At 44.6% G+C, this 17,623-nt stretch overlaps 1 protein-coding gene across 3 annotated transcripts in view; it reads right to left on the reverse strand.

The window, feature by feature from the left end:
- Positions 1-252: 252 nt before the first annotated feature.
- GAK (cyclin G associated kinase) overlaps positions 253-17,623 on the reverse strand; it is a 72,211-nt gene continuing 54,840 nt past the window's right edge. For 2 of the 3 annotated variants that reach the window (XM_081176163.1, XM_081176161.1), the window contains 6 exons: positions 10,075-10,212; positions 9,048-9,167; positions 7,722-7,961; positions 6,381-6,529; positions 4,678-4,854; positions 253-999 (listed from right to left, as the gene is read on the reverse strand). In XM_081176163.1, the coding sequence (XP_081032289.1) occupies positions 898-999; positions 4,678-4,854; positions 6,381-6,529; positions 7,722-7,961; positions 9,048-9,167; positions 10,075-10,212 (926 nt within the window). In that variant the 3' untranslated portion in view covers positions 253-897. The remainder of the gene's footprint in view (positions 1,000-4,677; positions 4,855-6,380; positions 6,530-7,721; positions 7,962-9,047; positions 9,168-10,074; positions 10,213-17,623) is intronic. The other variant, XM_081176162.1, reaches the window with a different exon arrangement.

Genomic DNA, 17,623 nt, shown 5'->3' on the forward strand with positions numbered 1-17,623 from the left:
ATATATATAATTTCAAACAAACATTTTGGAATAAATATTTAAACAGTCTTGCCTCAAAGGAGATCATAATAAATAAGACAAGACCATGCAATCCTTAAATTAAAGCCAAACTCTGCTTCCATCTTTACATATTTTTTTTTTGGGGGGGGGGGAAACCACAAACACATCAAAGATTCATTCGTGTCTTTTCTTCCCCACCAATGCGACCGTTTTGGCTAAGCTACTGTTGATGCAGTGTAAGGAACGCAGGTGTTGTCAGAAAAAAATGTTTTAATTATTTACAGAATGATTACCGGAATGATTACATGAGATACCAAAGAAAAATGTACACCTCGCACAGAAACCAGAAAAGAGATGCTGAGCAAACTCACAGCTGATAAGGTAAACTAAAGCACTTTGAATAAGGCAAACATGTAAATTTAAAAAGGGGAAAACAAAAAAACAACCAAGACAAATCATAAAGACTACATAGAGGGGAGAAGAGAAATGCAAATTGACGTTGGGTGTTTCCTCAAACGAAGGGAACACAAAAAAACACACACAAAAGGGATTTGAAATGGATGATGCCTCCCACAGAAAATCTTGCCCACGCTAGCCGCCATCATTAAAATTACACGTGTGTTCAAACCCTCTCTCAGATGGCTTGGAACTTTCCACTCTCAGGGCACCACCTTCCGAGTGTCGATGGACCCAAAGTGCCATCTGTGCGCTGTGTCCTACAAGACACACCCCGTTTGTGAGAGTGTATAGATTCAAAGTGTGCAAGAACCGGGAAGCGTTCCCTGCCCCCCTCCCCTCCTCGATCCAAGGAGGCGACACTAGAACAGCACTCGGAAGATTCGGTTTTTGCTGCAAATACATTTTGAAATCCACCCCCGCTTTCAAAAAGGGAGCATCTTAGAAAAGTGATTTTGATCCTTGGTTTTCAAATTCTGACCACGCGTCGCTCAGTTCCATGAAGATCATTTTGGCGTATTGTTCGTAAGGTTGCCCCGTGGCCTGCAAGGAAGCAAAACAGAGCAGGAGTTACAAGAAACGTGGGTGTTTTCACTCCAAACATGAGCTGAGCAAGAATCCTGTGTTGCTGCCAACACAGCAATTCTGCAGCCAGGATGCAAATGTACGAACAGCCCGCCCCTTCCCAGACTTGGGAGTGGCTGGTCAGAAGTCTTGGCATGGAAGATAGCAAAACACCTTGCCTGCCTCTTCTGCATCAATTGCTAGGCTTAGAATCAAAGAGTCATGAAATTGTAGAGTAAGAAGGGACTGCGGGGGTCATCTAGTCCAACCCACTGCAACGCAGGAATCTGTTGCCCAACATGGGGCTCGAACCCGCAACACCAAGAATGAGCTACAGAGTGAGCTATCCTAACAGGAAGGTTCCACGTAATCCTTCCACCTCCAACTGAACATTCTCAAGAGTCAAGTGACAGTTGCCTGTAACAGCTGCATTAAAGGAAAGCAGACACGCCCCCTCCCGCCCGCACCAGAAAAGGGCGGCCTCTGAAGACAGTTTGGAAACTTCAGCTGGTGCAGAACTCAGGTTGCTCACTGAAGGAACACGGTTTGAGCATATTACACCAATCCTGGTCCAACTGCACTGGCTACCAATTAGTTTCCGAGCCCCATTCAAAGTGCTGGTTTTGACCTATAAAGCCTTAAACAGCTCAGGACCGCAATACCTCAAGGACCGCTGCTTCCCATATGAACCTACCCAGACCCTGAGATCATCTTCTGAGGCCCTCCTTCATGTGCCTCCTCCTCGAGAGGTCCAGAGGGTGGCAACACAAAAAGGGGCCTTCTCTGCAGTGGCTCCCTGTCTGTGGAATGCTCTCCCCAGGGAAGTTCGCCTGGCGCCTTCATTATACACCTTTAGGCAGCAGGCAAAAGCGTTCCTTTTAAACCAGGCCTTGGGTTGATCTGTTTGACATCCTATGCCCTTTAAAAATGTGGCTCCTTTCCGGGGGGGGGGGGGAGGTTGTTATTGGGTTGTTGTTTTTATTCTGATTATATAACTTGTGGGTTTTTCTGCGAACCGCCCTGAGACCTCCGGGTATAGGGCAGTATAAAGGTAAAGGTCCATTAGGTCCAGTTGTGACCAACTCTGGGGTTGCGGCGCTCATCTCGCTTTATTGGCCGAGGGAGCCGGCGTACAGCTTCTGGGTCTTGTGGCCAGCATGTCTAAGCCCCTTCTAGCGAACCAGAGCAGAGCAGAAATGCCGTTTACCTTCCCGCTGGAGTGGTACCTATTTATCTACTTGCACTTTGAGGTGCTTTCGAACTGCTAGGTTGGCAGGAGCAGGGACCAAGCAACGGGAGCTCACCCCGCTGTGGGGATTCGAACCGCCGACCTTCTGATTGGCAAGTCCTAGGCTCTGTGGTTTAACCCACAGCGCCACCCGCGTCCCTTATAGGGCAGTATATAAACTCAATAAACAACAACAACAACATTATAGAGGGAAACAATAACACACCTTATCTAACCAGCTCAAGCTGTTGCTTGCTATGAGGTAGAGATGCTGTGGAGACATTATGCCAGCCTCATGTTTAAGCACTTGCACTGTCGCCATAGGCAACCAGAAATGCCATGCAGTTCCAAGGCAGGCTGGCGGAGGAGGAACAGAGCTCTCCAGTCCTTCTCTTGTGCCCGGCACAACAATAAGCCAGGCTGCCAGGAGGAGGGGAATCTCCTCTAAATCCAGCATAGGGATGCAGCTAGCTGCTGCTACAAGCCCCCTTGCAGGCTTATATTTATTTATTTGCAGGCTGGTAATGTTTAGGGCAGTGTTTCTCAAACTTGGCTTCCCATGTCAGTTTGCATTTCTTAGTGAAGAAGGTATTGATCTGATGTGTAGAGATCTTTCCTATTCTACTTAATCCAAGAGGTTTCTGGAAGCTTCTCTGCGTGAAAGAAACAAGCAGGAGGTTCATGATGTTTGGGTTAGTCCTTCAGAGAAGCTGAGCACAGCTGGCTTTAACTGGTTCTCTTATCTCTTCTGACAAGGTCATGCTAACTATAAAAGAAAGGCCAGAAAGAGCCTGGGTTTCACTTTCTCTTTCTATCTCTTTTCCTTCTGGTGTGGTGTTCTGTACATAGCATGCTATATAAGGTTTAGTCTTATACGTTATTGTAAGTTTAAGTTAAGTCTGCTGCAACTGGATTTTTTATGGACAGTGCCAATCCTGAATGTATTGGATTTGTGACAAATATGCCCATTTGCCTTCAGTAGCAGTAAAGCTTTGCTGGATGAAATACAATTGCCTCTGGTCTATTTTTTGGGAACCATGCAACGTGTTTAAGTTTTTACTCTGCTAACGATACATTGGAATCTGCTCTGGTTCAATATTGAGCAGAATTCCGTGACATCCCAGCTGTTGCTGGACTGCAACTCCCAACATCCTCGGGATCACTGGTCCTGCTAGCTAAGGATGATGGGATTTGTAGTCCAACAACAGCTGGGGAACCAAGTTAGGGGCTTATCCACAAAGCTTCTGTAAGCTGCTGAGTGTGCTGCCACAGAGCGGATTCAGGAATTGTGCCCAGCTATAATGGACGCTGTGCAAGGGCCGTCTCACGTGTGTTACAAGCTACACACACAGAGGCCAATTCCTATTTCTGAGTTTATTTATTTTTTAAAAATGTTACATACCACTTTTCATAAACTGCAGAGAGGTAAATGAAACCTCTATGCAGCTTACAGAGAACAGGAAACAGATATGGACAGTGCCAAAAGAAGAAGAAGAAGAAGAAGAAGAAGAAGAAGAAGAAGAAGAAGAAGAAGGTGGTAAAAGCAATTCCTAGAAAGACTGCACTTGCTAGATGTGCATTATTAGATCACAGCTTCCTTAAGGAAGCTTTTGTTGCTGCTATTTATTAAACTTATTAGAACAAAGTCCCTCAAAATGACTTACAACAATAAACAATACATGTTAAAACTGGTATAAATAAAAACAGAGGAAAGTTTTAAAATCATTCATATTTTTAAAAAGGCAGGACCAAAGCATCCCACCCACTGAAGGGAGTCACAGATAATTATACGCCAAAACGCCTGGCAGAAAGGAAATGTTTTTGTCTGGCATCTGCAGGAAGTAATTATGGTGCCAGATGAGGTTCCATGAGGGCAGCATTCCACAAGCTGAAAGCAGGTAACCCGGATACCCTTGTAGGAGTTGGAGGGAAGTACCTAACTTGCTCAGGCTCAGAGCCTTCCTTGCTGGTAAGGCCCATCTCCCTGCAGTTCCCCACCTTGGCTAAGAGATGGCAACAGCAGCACATTTAGCATCCCTCTGGCTGCCAGTTCTAAGACCCATGGCTGGCTCAAGTCCTGAAATGTTTGTTGTGCTATATGTTCCATTGTGTATTTCTTTGGACCTCTGCAATGCCTCCTACAGGCTCTGGTTGAGCTGTTCTAGGTAGGAAGTACCTACCTAGTGGATCACAGAATCAGAGAGTTGGAAGGGACCCTGAAGATCATCTCGTCCAACCCCCTGCACTGAAGGAATATGCAGCTGTCCCTTATGGGGATCGAACCTGCGACCTTGGCATTATCAGCACCACGCTCTAGGCAACTGAGCTACGCAGCTTGAACAGGGAGCACCCAGAACCTGGAATTTACCCTTAGGAATATAGCAGTAATCTGGCACTAGCAGTTTGTCAAATCTGCCAGAAGCACGTACCTTATCTGGGTGTACAACAAGCACTGCCTTCCTATAGTACTTCTTTACTTGATCTGGGGTAACCAGGTCAGCCATGCCGACCTGCTTCCATTTGGTCTCGCCTTCCCAAAGCACAGTGTGAAGAGTAGATAATAAAGCTCTTATATTCCTCTCTTTTCCATCAATCCAATCTAGAATCTGGAGAGAGAGAGAGAGAAGTTCAAACACAAGTATTGTGTTATTTTATGCACAGTGACTTGCTGTTATTTTGATTTGATTCTAGTTTAGAAATTATTTATTGTAACTGTTAAGAGTGAATTTCAGTTTCATTTTTACTTGATGATATTTAATTTTATTGTGTACCACGGTATTCTAATGGATTGCTGAATACTACTTTATCTGATATAAATCGTTTAAAGTTACGTTTTTAGTATGACATTTCTGTATCGCATCAGGTTGTTATAAGGTGTGTGATCTTTGTTGTTTCTTCGGCTTGTAAACTGCCTTGCGTATAGTAAAATAGAAAGGCAGTGTACAAATTAAAAGTGAAATGAAATGAACAAGTAGTATAGGACTTTGGCTCAAACAGGCCATCCCAAAATCCTCTACCTGTTCACTTCCAACAGAAGAGAGGGGTCTATTCATGCAGAGGAATGCAGCCACAGAAATTTCTGTCCCTTCCCCTAAAAGAAAACCCTCAATAAAGCACAAATGAAGAAGCCCTCTCTAGCAGCAGCTCTGGGTGTGTATGGGGGTGAAATTATGTGTGTATGTACGTATACAGGTACGCATGCATGCATCTTCTATCAGTCCTGCTACTCCCTAAAGCACAGGAGGTCTTGTACATCCCTGCTCCGTATCATCTTGCTTGTTGCCTCAAACTCAAAACCAAGTTGTGGAAAACTTCTGAAGCCAAGTGATATGCCTCCAAACCACTGCTTCACCAGGTCCAGTACAGATGCTCTCTCTCCCACTGTAAGGTGTCTTTCGCACCTTAAGGTCTTTTAAAGACCTTTTAAAAAACTCTTTTTAACGGGAGATGCCAGGGACCTTTTGAAAGCCAAGCATGTGTGCTCTGCCACAGCCCCACTTAGGGCCAAATCCAGGAGGCTCATTGGATTTGCATCCCAAGCTCAAAAGAGGCCTCAGGTTTTAGCCCCTTGCCATTTGATAAACTTTGCGACTCACTTTTATGTGCACCAGACCAAAACGTGACACGCACACTTGGCTTACAGCTGCAAAATCAGGCTAGTCAAATGCATGACTTGGTAAAAGGCACATCATCATCTTCATCATTTATTATTATTATTATTATTATTATTATTATTATTATTATTATTATTATTATTACGTTTTAATGTATTTTGTTGCATTAAAGACTTTACAATTTTCACAAATATTATTAAAAAGTATGCCAGTTCTGATGGCACAAGGTTAGACTGCAGCCTCTCTGGTCTGCTAATTATATAAACAACCCCACCGTTGTTTGGTGCCTTATTTTGTTTTCACAGATCCTCATTTTTTATTTTTATCATGGGCTAGGGGCTTGCAAGAGGGCCTGGCCCCCCACTTTCCCCTCTCAACCAACAGCCATGCATCCTCCAGGATGCATCCGCCCTCCTCCACATTTATGCTTCAACTTCCCCCACTTAGATGGCACACCGCTGCTTTTCCAAACACTGGAAGTTGCAGGATGAGAACTATTCGGTATAAGAACAGCTAACCTTTAGTTTCAGAGGGTCCATATCTTTAGACATTTCTTGCTTTCTCATCTCAGCAATGGTCTTTGGTCCTTTTCTGTCGGTTTTAGCTGCAAACCCTTGATTCGATAAAAGATCCTCAAAATCGTTTTCTGAAACTTTGGGTTTTTGTCCTAGCAAATGAGATAAAAAGGATTAGGCTCCCAGTTCACTGGTAAGTGACACAGAAGTCGTAAATCATATACCGTATTTTTCGCCCTATAGGACGCACTTTTTCCCCTCCAAAAATGAAGGGGAAATGTGTGTGCGTCCTATGGGGTGAATGCAGGCTTTCGCTGAAGCCTGGAGAGCGAGAGGCACCAGTGCACACCGACCCCTCTCGCTCTCCAGGCTTCAGGAAGCTATCCGCAAGCCTTGCGAGCCCGGCGGGAGTTCCCGCGGGCTCACAAGGCTTGCGGGCAGCAGCCTGCAGCCCCGGCGAGTGTCCGCAAGCCTTGCGCGCCCAGCAGGAGGTCCTGCCGAGCGCACGAGGCTTGGGGCGGCAGCTTGTCGCCCGAAGCACGGGGAGCCCTCCGGAGGGCTCCCTGTGCTTCGGGTGAGTGTCCGCAAGCCTTGCGCGCCCGGCAGGAGGTCCCGCCGAGCGTGCGAGGCTTGGGGCGGCAGCCTGTTGCCCGAAGCACAGGGAGCCCTCCGGAGGGCTCCCCGTGCTTCAGACGAGTGTCCGCAAGCCTTGCGCGCCCGGCAGGAGGTCCCGCCGAGCACGTGAGGCTTGGGGCGGCAGCCTGCAGCCCGAAGCACGCGGAGCCCTCCGGAGGGTGCCCCGTGCTTCGGGCAGGTGTGCGCAAGGCTTGGGGCGGCAGCCACGGCGGGGGGGGGGGGGGAATAAATTTTCTTTATTCATTCCCCCCCCAAAAAAACCCCGAGGTGTGTCCTATGGGCCGGTGCGCCCTCTAGGACGAAAAATACGGTATATGTACAAGAAGCCACATGCATCATGCTTAAATTTCATCCAAACCCTATCACCTGGGAAAGTGTGGGATCGCACTGTTACTCAGAAGCAAATGTAATCTTCTGCAAAGGGGCTTTATAGACCAAAGAAGCGATTAGATCAATAAAATTATCTTTTCTCCAAGGTATAGAATGGATTATGATGATTTTGCTGCACACTGATGGTATATTTTTGCTTCTGTTTAATTTGGGTTTGCTATCTAGGCTATTGTATGGTTTCTGTTGTAATGCACTGTTCTTTTTTTCTGATTCATACCACACTTTATGGTTTCAGATTTTGTATGTCACTTGGAGACTCTTGTATGCCAAGCAACTAATATATGCAAAAAATCATCATCATTGGGTAGAGGAACATACCAAAGCCAGGCGCCCTGATGCCTCTCTCTTCTCGCCCTCCAATGACACTGAAATTCACAGTGTAGTTGGCTTTCGGCTGCGCGCTTGGCTTAGCTTGTTCTGGAGCCTTTGGCTGCGCCTGGGGCTGCCATGATGTGCTAGCAGGTTGCGTTTTGCTTGCCTGCCATTGGTTCCCTGCTTTCTGAGAGGGAGTGGACTTTGGAGCAAAACTGCCGGTTGAGAATCCGCTGCTGGAAGCCCCTGGAAAGCAAATATCAGTTTTTTGCTTTTTAATTTGAAAATATATTCCATTTGGTTTAAACCTATGAAAACAAGCATGCCAGCATCTTCTGTGGAAAGGATGGGGAGCCTGTGGTCCTTTGCAACGTTGGATTACAACTCTCATCATCCCTCAGCACTGACTGTGGGAACTGAAGTCCAACAATATTTGGAAGGCCGCAAGTTCCCCAACCTTGCCTTGTAGCTAGTCATGTAGTGGTTCCTGAATACATCCCTCGCTCCCCAGCATTACTCCCAAAGATGGCCATAACTTCTTTACAAGCAACCAAATTCAGATGCTAGGATGCAAATCTTATGGCATGATGCTGCTTGGTTTCAGCTTTCTGCCTAGATCTCTCAGATTCATGGGTGGCACTGTGGGTTAAACCACAGAGCCTAGGTCGGCAGTTCGAATCCCTGCAACGGGGTGAGCTCACGTTGCTCAGTCCCAGCTCCTGCCAACCTAGCAGTTCAAAAGCACGTCAAAGTGCAAGTAGATAAATAGGTACCACTCTGGCGGGAAGGTAAAGGGCGTTTCCGTGTGCTGCTCTGGTTTGACAGAAACGGCTTAGTCCTGCTGGCCACATGACCCGGAAGCTGTATGCCGGCTCCCTCGGCCAATAAAGCGAGATGAGCGCCGCAACCCCAGAGTCAGTCACGACTGGACCTAATGGTCAGGGGTCCCTTTACCTTTACCTTTAAAAATGGCACGAACTAAAAACATCACAAGTTTAAAGGGCTTTGGTTGCCTTGTACAAAAAGCCTACAAGCACCAAACGTGACCGCTAACACTCAGATCTGAACATGTTCTCTGTATGGCTGGTTTGAGGAGTGATGAGAGGGAAAGCCCCACAGCACAGAGGGGTATCCTGTAGAGGTGCCCCAGTAAACTGAACAAAAACCAAAACACCAAACAAAGTAAGCAAGGACTCTTGTATCGAAATGACTACATTTTTATTTTACATACCCGCTCCAGCATTTTAACTACATTATCCACCTTGAATGTACAGGATAAACACACTCTACTGCAACTCTGTTCTTCCTTTTATTGGTCACTTAAACACTTACCTGGAAGGCCGGTTCTCAGGTTAGCAAGGTCAGCAAAAGGGTCAAAGTTCTGTGATTTTGCTTGACTGAATGAAAGGCCTGAAGTGGCATTTGTGGGTCCTCCTGTCGTAAAAGCCGGGCCTATGTAATAAGACACAATTATTACGCTCTACAAAATATCACATGGGTGGCTGCAAATACTGCTATGCCACACTATTCAGCATTCTTCTCAATCAATGGATGAAATATGCTTCTGTTCATTCCTTACGACTGACACTTTCGCATGCTATGATCTGTATATGTATATGTGTGTATATACATACATACATACATACATAGATACATACATATATGGCTTTTTGTTTAACGATGCAGAGGGGCTTGGGAATTTTGGTCTTGCCTGCTCTAATCTTCATCAAATTAAGAAAGTTTACATTTTGGTGTTAATTGTTATCTGTGTGCTTTTTACATCGAATCACACACTCACCTAAAACAATCTCCTTTTATATTCCCAGGTGAATATGACTGCTAAGTCCCAGTCCCAGGTGAATATGACTGCTAAAAAAGCATGTGCCTTGTGTGTGCTGTCAACATTCAGTTAATGCTTTAGAAGGAATAAGGCAGGGACAGCTGCATTGCTAACCACAGTTATTAGGCTGTCTGTCAGTATGGTTTTTATTATGCTTATATTACATTTCTATCACTGATGTTCTGCAATGTGTTTTTAACGTTGCATACTGCCCTGGGAACTTCTGATAAAGGGGGGGAATATAAATTGAATAAATAACAGTAGTAATAATAATAATAATAATCTGCCTTGCATGCAGAAGGCCTCACGTTCAATCTCCAGTGTGAGGTGGGAGAGACTCTTGTCTGACAGCCCCTGCTACTCTATGTAATGGGCTCGGTATAAAGCAGCTTCCTATGTTATTTGATAAAAATCCAAGACTATTACGTGACCAAGTGTTTCACATACACACAATGTTTCGGCAGCTCTGCGTATACCGCCAGCTGCCAAATAAATGGAAGCGACTCCCTTGCACGATACCTTCCAAAGTGGACTTCTTCGGTGGTGTGGGAGCCGCAGTGCTAATTGCCGGGGCATCTGCCCAGGAATCCCAGCCGCCTAGAAGGTCAGGCTGGCTTGCGGAGGAAGCCATTTTAGGTGGGTCTGGTGTCAAATTCCCTAGAGGGATGCAAACCAAAATTCAGGGATAAGGTAAAAGCAGGCAGGTAACGCTGTGTAATCTTAACAAGGAATACAGATTCAAATGCAGCAATTATACTGGATTTTTAAAATAAAAATAAAAATTTATCTCTTAGAAATCAATTAGAGTTTGTTAATACACACACACACACACACACACACACACACACACACACAGACACACAGATTCTGTTCCAGCAGAGCTCTTTTTATGACATTATAAACAATAACTTGGGGTCACCCAAATGGCTTGGCAACAGCTTCAGAGCAGACAAAATACAGCTCTTCATTGAGGTCTGTCTGTTTTTGCTATTTATTTTGCGTTTTTGTTTTTGCAGCTCTTTTTTTTTGTGTGTGTGACTGTGTGGAACCCAGTTCAGCTACCGACTGATTGATTGTGTGACTGCAGTGCATTGTTTATTGCTTTCATTTTATGGATCAGTGGTCTCATAAGATTGTAAAATTCATGTTAAACTGCTGTTTTAGGGGTTGTTTTTAAAAGTCTGGAACGGATTAATCCATTTTGCATTACTTTCTATAGGAAAGCACGCCTTGGTTTTGGAATGGACTTCCAGAACGGATTAAGTTTGAGAACCAAGCTACCACTGTACTTCAAGGTGAAGAACCCCACCACTAGCTTAGATGACTAAAAACAAACTTCTCATTCATCAATTTGTCTGTTACCAGCTATTTGGCCATAGAACCCAAAGAGACCCTGTCTGCAGAGAAGCAATATGCCACTGAGTAACCAATAAGCTCTCAAACCTGGAAGAAATGTGGTTGTCCACCATTTGTCTAGACCAGGGTTTTCCAAACTTGGGTATCTTGCTGTTTTTGGACTACAGTTCCCATCATCCCTGCCCACTGGTCCTGCCAGCTGGGGATGGTGGGACTTGTAGTCCAAAAACAGCTGGAGACCCAAGTTTGGGAAACCCTGGTCTAGATGAAGGTTTGAGCTGATCCAGCTCAAAAGGATCTTATATGGCTCTCTGAAATGCAACATGAGCTGTAAACCGGCCATTCTAGCACAAACATTTTGTCATATAACTCAAGGAGATTACATACAACCAGATATTTATTCTTCTCCAGAATCTGATAGTATGGAAACATAACTATAAGCTATAATAGCTGGCACCCAGCTGAAAACAGACTAGCCGTTAATGTTAACATATGCTTTCTTTCTTTAATTTAAAAAAGTCTCACCTACAGAAGATTTGCTTTGCAATGCAAAATATTTATCAAAATTTCAGCTACCATCTGCGATCACCTAATCAAAATAATTTGTTGCACTTTTCAAATAATTGAATTGCAGCTGCAGCTGAGTCTATAGCTGCACTCAAAATAGTACGAGCCAAATCGGTACGTTGATTGTGGCTCCGTTCTAAAATTATTTACTGGACATTCATCTGATACAGAAGCACTAAAACATAGCCTACAGGGCTATAGATCTAGATCCCATAACTAACAAACTTCCCCTTCCCTGCGCATCTCTATCATTCCAAGAAATGAAAGCTATTAACACAGGTCATTGTGTAGCTAAGCAGGTGTCCCAGAGGCCTTGTTGCTCTGTGTGTCCAGCTATAAGTTATCTCTGGACAACCAAGACACAGGCTAGAGTGTCACAGCTCTGATAAGCAAGGAGCTTATGCGGGTGGTGCTGTGGGTTAAACCACAGAGCCTAGGACTTGCCGATCAGAAGGTCGGCGGTTCGAATGCCAGCAACAAGGCGAGCTCCCATTGCTCGGTCCCTGCTCCTGCCAACCTAGCAGTTCGAAAGCACGTCAAAGTGCAAGTAGATAAATAGGTACCACTCCGGCAGGAAGGTAAACGGCGTTTCCGGTTCGCCAGAAGCGGCTTAGTCATGCTGGCCACATGACCCGGAATCTGTACGCCGGCTCCCTCAGCCAATAAAGCGAGATGAGCGCCGGAACCCCAGATTCGGCCACGACTGGACCTAATGGTCAGGGGTCCCTTTACCTTTACCTTATCCATGCCTCTACAGGAGACTGTGCTTAACATAGGGAGCTGCCTTACACCTAGTCAGAGCTTTGGTCCATGAAGCTCAGTACTGTCTAGACTGACTGGTGGTGGCTCTAGCTTCAGGCAGGAACTGGAGACACCAGAGACTGAACCTGGAAACTTCAGCACGCAAGGCAGATGTGCCAGCAATTTGCTGCGGTCCCTTCTCTGCTGGCGACTAAAGATTACATTGAGTCCTAAAGTGATCACAAGAGTAGCACTTAGCCACTAAAAGGTAGAGTTGTCTGTAGCCAAGGAGGGAGGCATCTCAGGTAGAAAGCTTTCAAGCAGTTTTAACCTGCTTTATAGCAGGGGCAGTTATAGAAACTCGGGTATATAAGCTAAGGGCCAAATGGCTCCTTAAAGCAAGGTTGCAGTCACCAAAATGGAATGTCTAGTTGCCATTCTGGGTAAGATGGCTCTAAAGTCTTATTTTTCAAATGATGGGCAGACTGTGATTCTCAGTTAAACATCTGGCTAGTTCGGATGATAACCTTGAGCTAGGTGAAGAGCTTTGAGAACTTAAAGAAGAACAGTCACCTTATCTAGGGACAGTCCACATATATACAGTGGTACCTCGGGTTACATACGCTTCAGGTTACATACACTCTGAGTTTACTCAAGAGTACGACTAATATTGGATACAATCCTATATTAAACAGCTAATTGAGTTCCACTCTCTATTATCAGAGTTGAATAACTATTACAGTGGTACCTCAGGTTACACACGCTTCAGGTTACAGACTCCGCTAACCCAGAAATAGTACCTCGGATTAAGAACTTTACTTCAGGATGAGAACAGAAATTGTGCTCTGGCGGTGCGGCGGCGGCAGGAGGCCCCATTAGCTAAAGTGGTGCTTCAGGTTAAGAACAGTTTCAGGTTAAGAACGGACCTCCGGAATGAATTAAGTACTTAACCCGAGGTACCACTAAATTGGCCTATTGCTATTCCAATTTCTTTTTCTTAATGGCAATTGTTCAGGCTGCACAGAAAAAGCATTTTGGCTCCTGAAATCCATTCCAACTGTGCAGATAAAATATAACTGATAGAATTCCACAGGATGGGGCATTTGTGTGTGAAAACAGTCCAGATCCAATGATCCCAAGACATGCACCTCCAGATGGCGGAGATGTCAGGCACCACCCTGGCACCCATGAATCTTCACTTGGTCGCAAGTGGTTAGTCGAAAGGTACAAAATGTGCCTGTTACCTGGCTAATTTCGAACACTGGACAAGGTGGGCACACACCAGGCTTTACAGAACACAGTTCCACATGTTGCTTACTCCTGCTCATGATGAAATGTTTAGTACAGTGGTACCTCAGGTTAAGTACTTAATTCATTCTGGAAGTCCGTTCTTAACCTGAAACTGTTCTTAACCTGAAGCACCACTTTAGCTAATGGGGCCTCCTGCTGCTGCCGCGCTGCCGGAGCACGATTTCTGTTCTCATCCTGAAGCAAAGTTCTTAACCTGAAGCACTATTTCTGGGTTAGCGGAGTCTGTATCCTGAAGCGTATGTAACCTGAAACGTATGTAACCCGAGGTACCACTGTAACTTGCACCCAAAACTTATTAAGCTTATGTCAAGTATTTATTTAGAGCACGGATATCACAACTACTGTTCACTGTTAAAATGGGTATGTGTACAGAGATCATTTAAGGAAAGACACTGAGCATTACATTTATGCTGTAAGCCCCAATAACAGAAATCTCTGTCACTGCTGTACTAACAGATCTCCAGCAAAGCCTTAAGACAACTGTGCTCTGAAGATCTTTTAATTCTCTAATTAAAGACGACAACCAGGATGTCCTGAGGAGGAAGACACAGGTTCAGTATGACATAAGATTTAAGCCTGTCTAAGACTGATACACATACTATCGCTTCGCAATCCAGCCACCGCCATCTAGAAGAGGCATGATGACTTCATTTAAGATTTGTCTCCTTGTGTTCACCACCTTAGGAGCTCTTATGGAGGACCACAAATTTGGTGGCCAGTCTTTCTAGAGAACGCAACACTGAGGAGTCTGGGACTGTTCCAACTGGAACTGGAAAAGACTGGAAAAGACAATATTGAGGTAGATGGAATAAGGATCTGTCTCAACATAAGGCAACTGTAGATGTATGAGTTAATAAGATATGAATGGGAAATGTGAATAAGCAGAATTCTGTACATGACCATTCAGTATGCATGTAGGCCAACACAACAGAGAATGTGCATGCACTTGGCAGCATATGCAGAGAATCTTGTAGACTGGGCAATATGTATAAGTCTCCAAATGGTATCAAAGAAATGCTAATTCAGTTTAGGGATTTCATGCATTGCTCAGTCAATGAGAATTTCCATTATAACGTCCACACTTCACATTGCAACTCCTATTAATCACATCTTTTGTGATTAAAAAGGACAACAGTACTAGTAAATCATAATACAACAACACCAAACAGACTAAACAAAAACAGTTGCCAGAAGAATTTCACAGAAAACCACTGTAAGTTATTTTCAGAAGCTGGTAATGGAAAACATGTAAGTCTTGAAACAAGATCATAAGAGCAACTTGACAATGTGAAAACCTTGGTTTCACTATCAGCCAAGGAGATAACTTGTGCTGGGATGGTACACTGAGGCATGAATAGATGACCGCTTCAGTAATGGCTTTTTAAGTTTGCTTAATTCATGCATTGCCTTGGTCCTGTCAGAATAGCCCATGAAACAGAAACCCGGCTTACGTCAAATTGAACGATTTGCCCACCTAGCTCAGGGCCTGCAAATATTGTGCCCTTGAGGCCTTCTCGCTGGTAAGACATCTGAAGGCAGCCCCGTATAAGGAAGCTTTTTAATGTTTTACTATGTTTTTATATATGCTGGAAGCTGCCCAGAGTGGCGGACAACCCAGTCAGATGGGGGGGGGGGTACAAATAATATGTTGTTGTTGTTGTTAAGTTCAGAACCAGACAGAAGCAATCTATGTCCCAACAAGTCCCCGCTCCAAGCTTTCAAAGCTGAAAAGGGGCGCGCTCCCTCTCAAGTTTCTCACGCCTTGCGGGAATGTTGAGGTTGCAAGTGTGCACTCTTTTGCAATGGCTGGGTCTTCTTCCCCCTGCAAAGGTGACATCTGGTTTTACGCAACAAGGCTGCACCCTGGACCAGGGCTGGATTTAGGTTTGATGAGGCCCTAAGCTACTGAAGGTAATGGGGCCCTTTATATGTCCAGCTGTCCTTTGTCAACAACAAATTGTCGCTTTTTTGTGTGTTGAATATATGATAAAGGGTAAGTTATGGACCTAATAGGTATCTAAAGCTATTTGCACATGACAAATGGGAGCCTACACAACACAAAACACTATTGCTGTATGTAGGTTTTTTTATCTTATATTTTGGAAATGTACATCGTTTCCCCCCCCCCCTCTAAATTTTTGGGGGCCTCCGAGAAAGTGGGGCCCTAAGCTATAGCTTGTTTAGCTTATATATACAGTGGTACCTCGGGTTACAGACGCTTCAGGTTACAGACTCTGCTAACCCAGAAATAGTACCTCAGGTTAAGAACTTTACCTCAGGATGAGAACAGAAATCACACGGCGGCAGCGGGAGGCTCCATTAGCTAAAGTGGTACCTCGGGTTAAGAACAGTTTCAGGTTAAGAATGGACCTGAAGAACAAATTAAGTTCTTAACCCGAGGTACCACTGTAGGTAAATCCGGCACAGCCCTTGACCAAAGCTGCTCCAGCTTCCTCATTCGGTTGATCAAAGCTCCCCAGCCTCAAGTCTCCACAAGGAGGTTGGGGGTAGGAGAGCTGGCATCCCTGCTCCTGCTTCCAAAGTGACAGAAGGAGGAGATCTTTTCCTCCTCCAAGCCAGGTTCCCCACCCCTCCCCAATTTCTTCCTCTTCCTGTGTCGGCGCCTGTCAACCTAAGCATGATCCCAACGGTGCTCACGACAACCACAGAGGTCACTGCCCAATGTGCCAGCAAATCTCATCCAGTGACCCACGGCTGATAATTTTAGAAAGCCTCTGTGCATCTTTATCTAAGGTACGAAAGCGGGTGCTATTTGTGTGCCATTAAGCCGGCAGAGAGATCTCTTCCTGATTCCACAAGCAGCTATTTTTAGGTTTAATCAGGAGAGAAGCCTGAACAACAAATGTGTGCGTACTTCTTCTAAGAGTTCAGAGTTGATCAGGGTTATTTTACACATCCTGTTAACACCCACACATGCAAGCCTTCAGCAAGAGCTTTTTTGTGTGTTGAGCGGCATTGATGTTGTGCTCCAACACAGAGACACTATCCCACATCATTTTCGCACACAACAGGATTCTAATAAATCAGTAAGGAAAAGGGGGGAAATAGCTGCGACCTGATCTCTCATTTCCCTGTGCCTATGGTGGAAACACACATGCGTATAGTAAAAAGCAATTGCAAAGTCGGCCCAGTGGCTTCAACTTGCAGTTTTCTCCACTTTCCTTAAATGAGCTGGGGGGAAATGCATTTTCTTAGCACAGAAGAAAATGAGAGTCCTCCTGTGTGCAGCGGGCATTTGATCAGATCTGTGTACAGCACACTGAATTCATAGCATTCTTGCTGATTTGATTAAAACCAAGTGCCTATGCCATAATTGCCACAGATGTCTGCATTCAATTCTTCAGGTTTTTTTTTTAATCAGAATGAAAAGAAGACAGTCAGAGGAATTCAAAATGGGACACAAACAGTTACAAGTCTGCAGACAATTTGCTTTTTAATATTATGGCATAGTTATTTATGTTTGCCTTTATGATTTCAGAGATCTAAAACTCTGCATTTATGTATCTCCACCTCCTTTACCTTTTCCGGCCTAAAGGAACTGTTTTGCCAAACAATTAATAGTTACCACCACTAGTTCTCAAGATGAACTTAAATTCCATTGAAATAAACTAATTTAGGCTGTAATCCCAATTCCTGGGAGTAAATCCTGCTGAATTCAATAGGCCTTACTTCTGAGTAGATATGGTTGGGGTTGTGCTGTTAGTTGGGACCCAGCCATTATCTTCTAGCTTACTTTATTTAAACTGAAAAAAGTGCTATCAGACTTCCTACGCCATACAGAAGATAGTACTTAAATTATTAGCTCCTAGTTAAAGGGATATGCAATCTATAAATGCCAGGCAGTACAAAATGTTGTTACAAGACACAAATGGTTAAGGATGCCAGCACATAAAGAGTGCTGAAAATCAACAAGCTGATTTGTTCTATCATTCTAGAAGCTGAAATGAACTTCTGCAGCTAGTGGTCAATTTCATGCCTTAATGCTAACTCAAAGCATGGAATAAGTTTGGCCACAATTTCACAGCTAAGTGTGTGACAGTTTGTATGGCAACATACACTGAATATCCCAGAA

Source organism: Podarcis bocagei (genome assembly GCF_964188305.1).
Source record: "Podarcis bocagei genome assembly, chromosome: 17".
In the NCBI taxonomy this organism is placed as follows: Eukaryota; Metazoa; Chordata; class Lepidosauria; order Squamata; family Lacertidae; genus Podarcis; species Podarcis bocagei.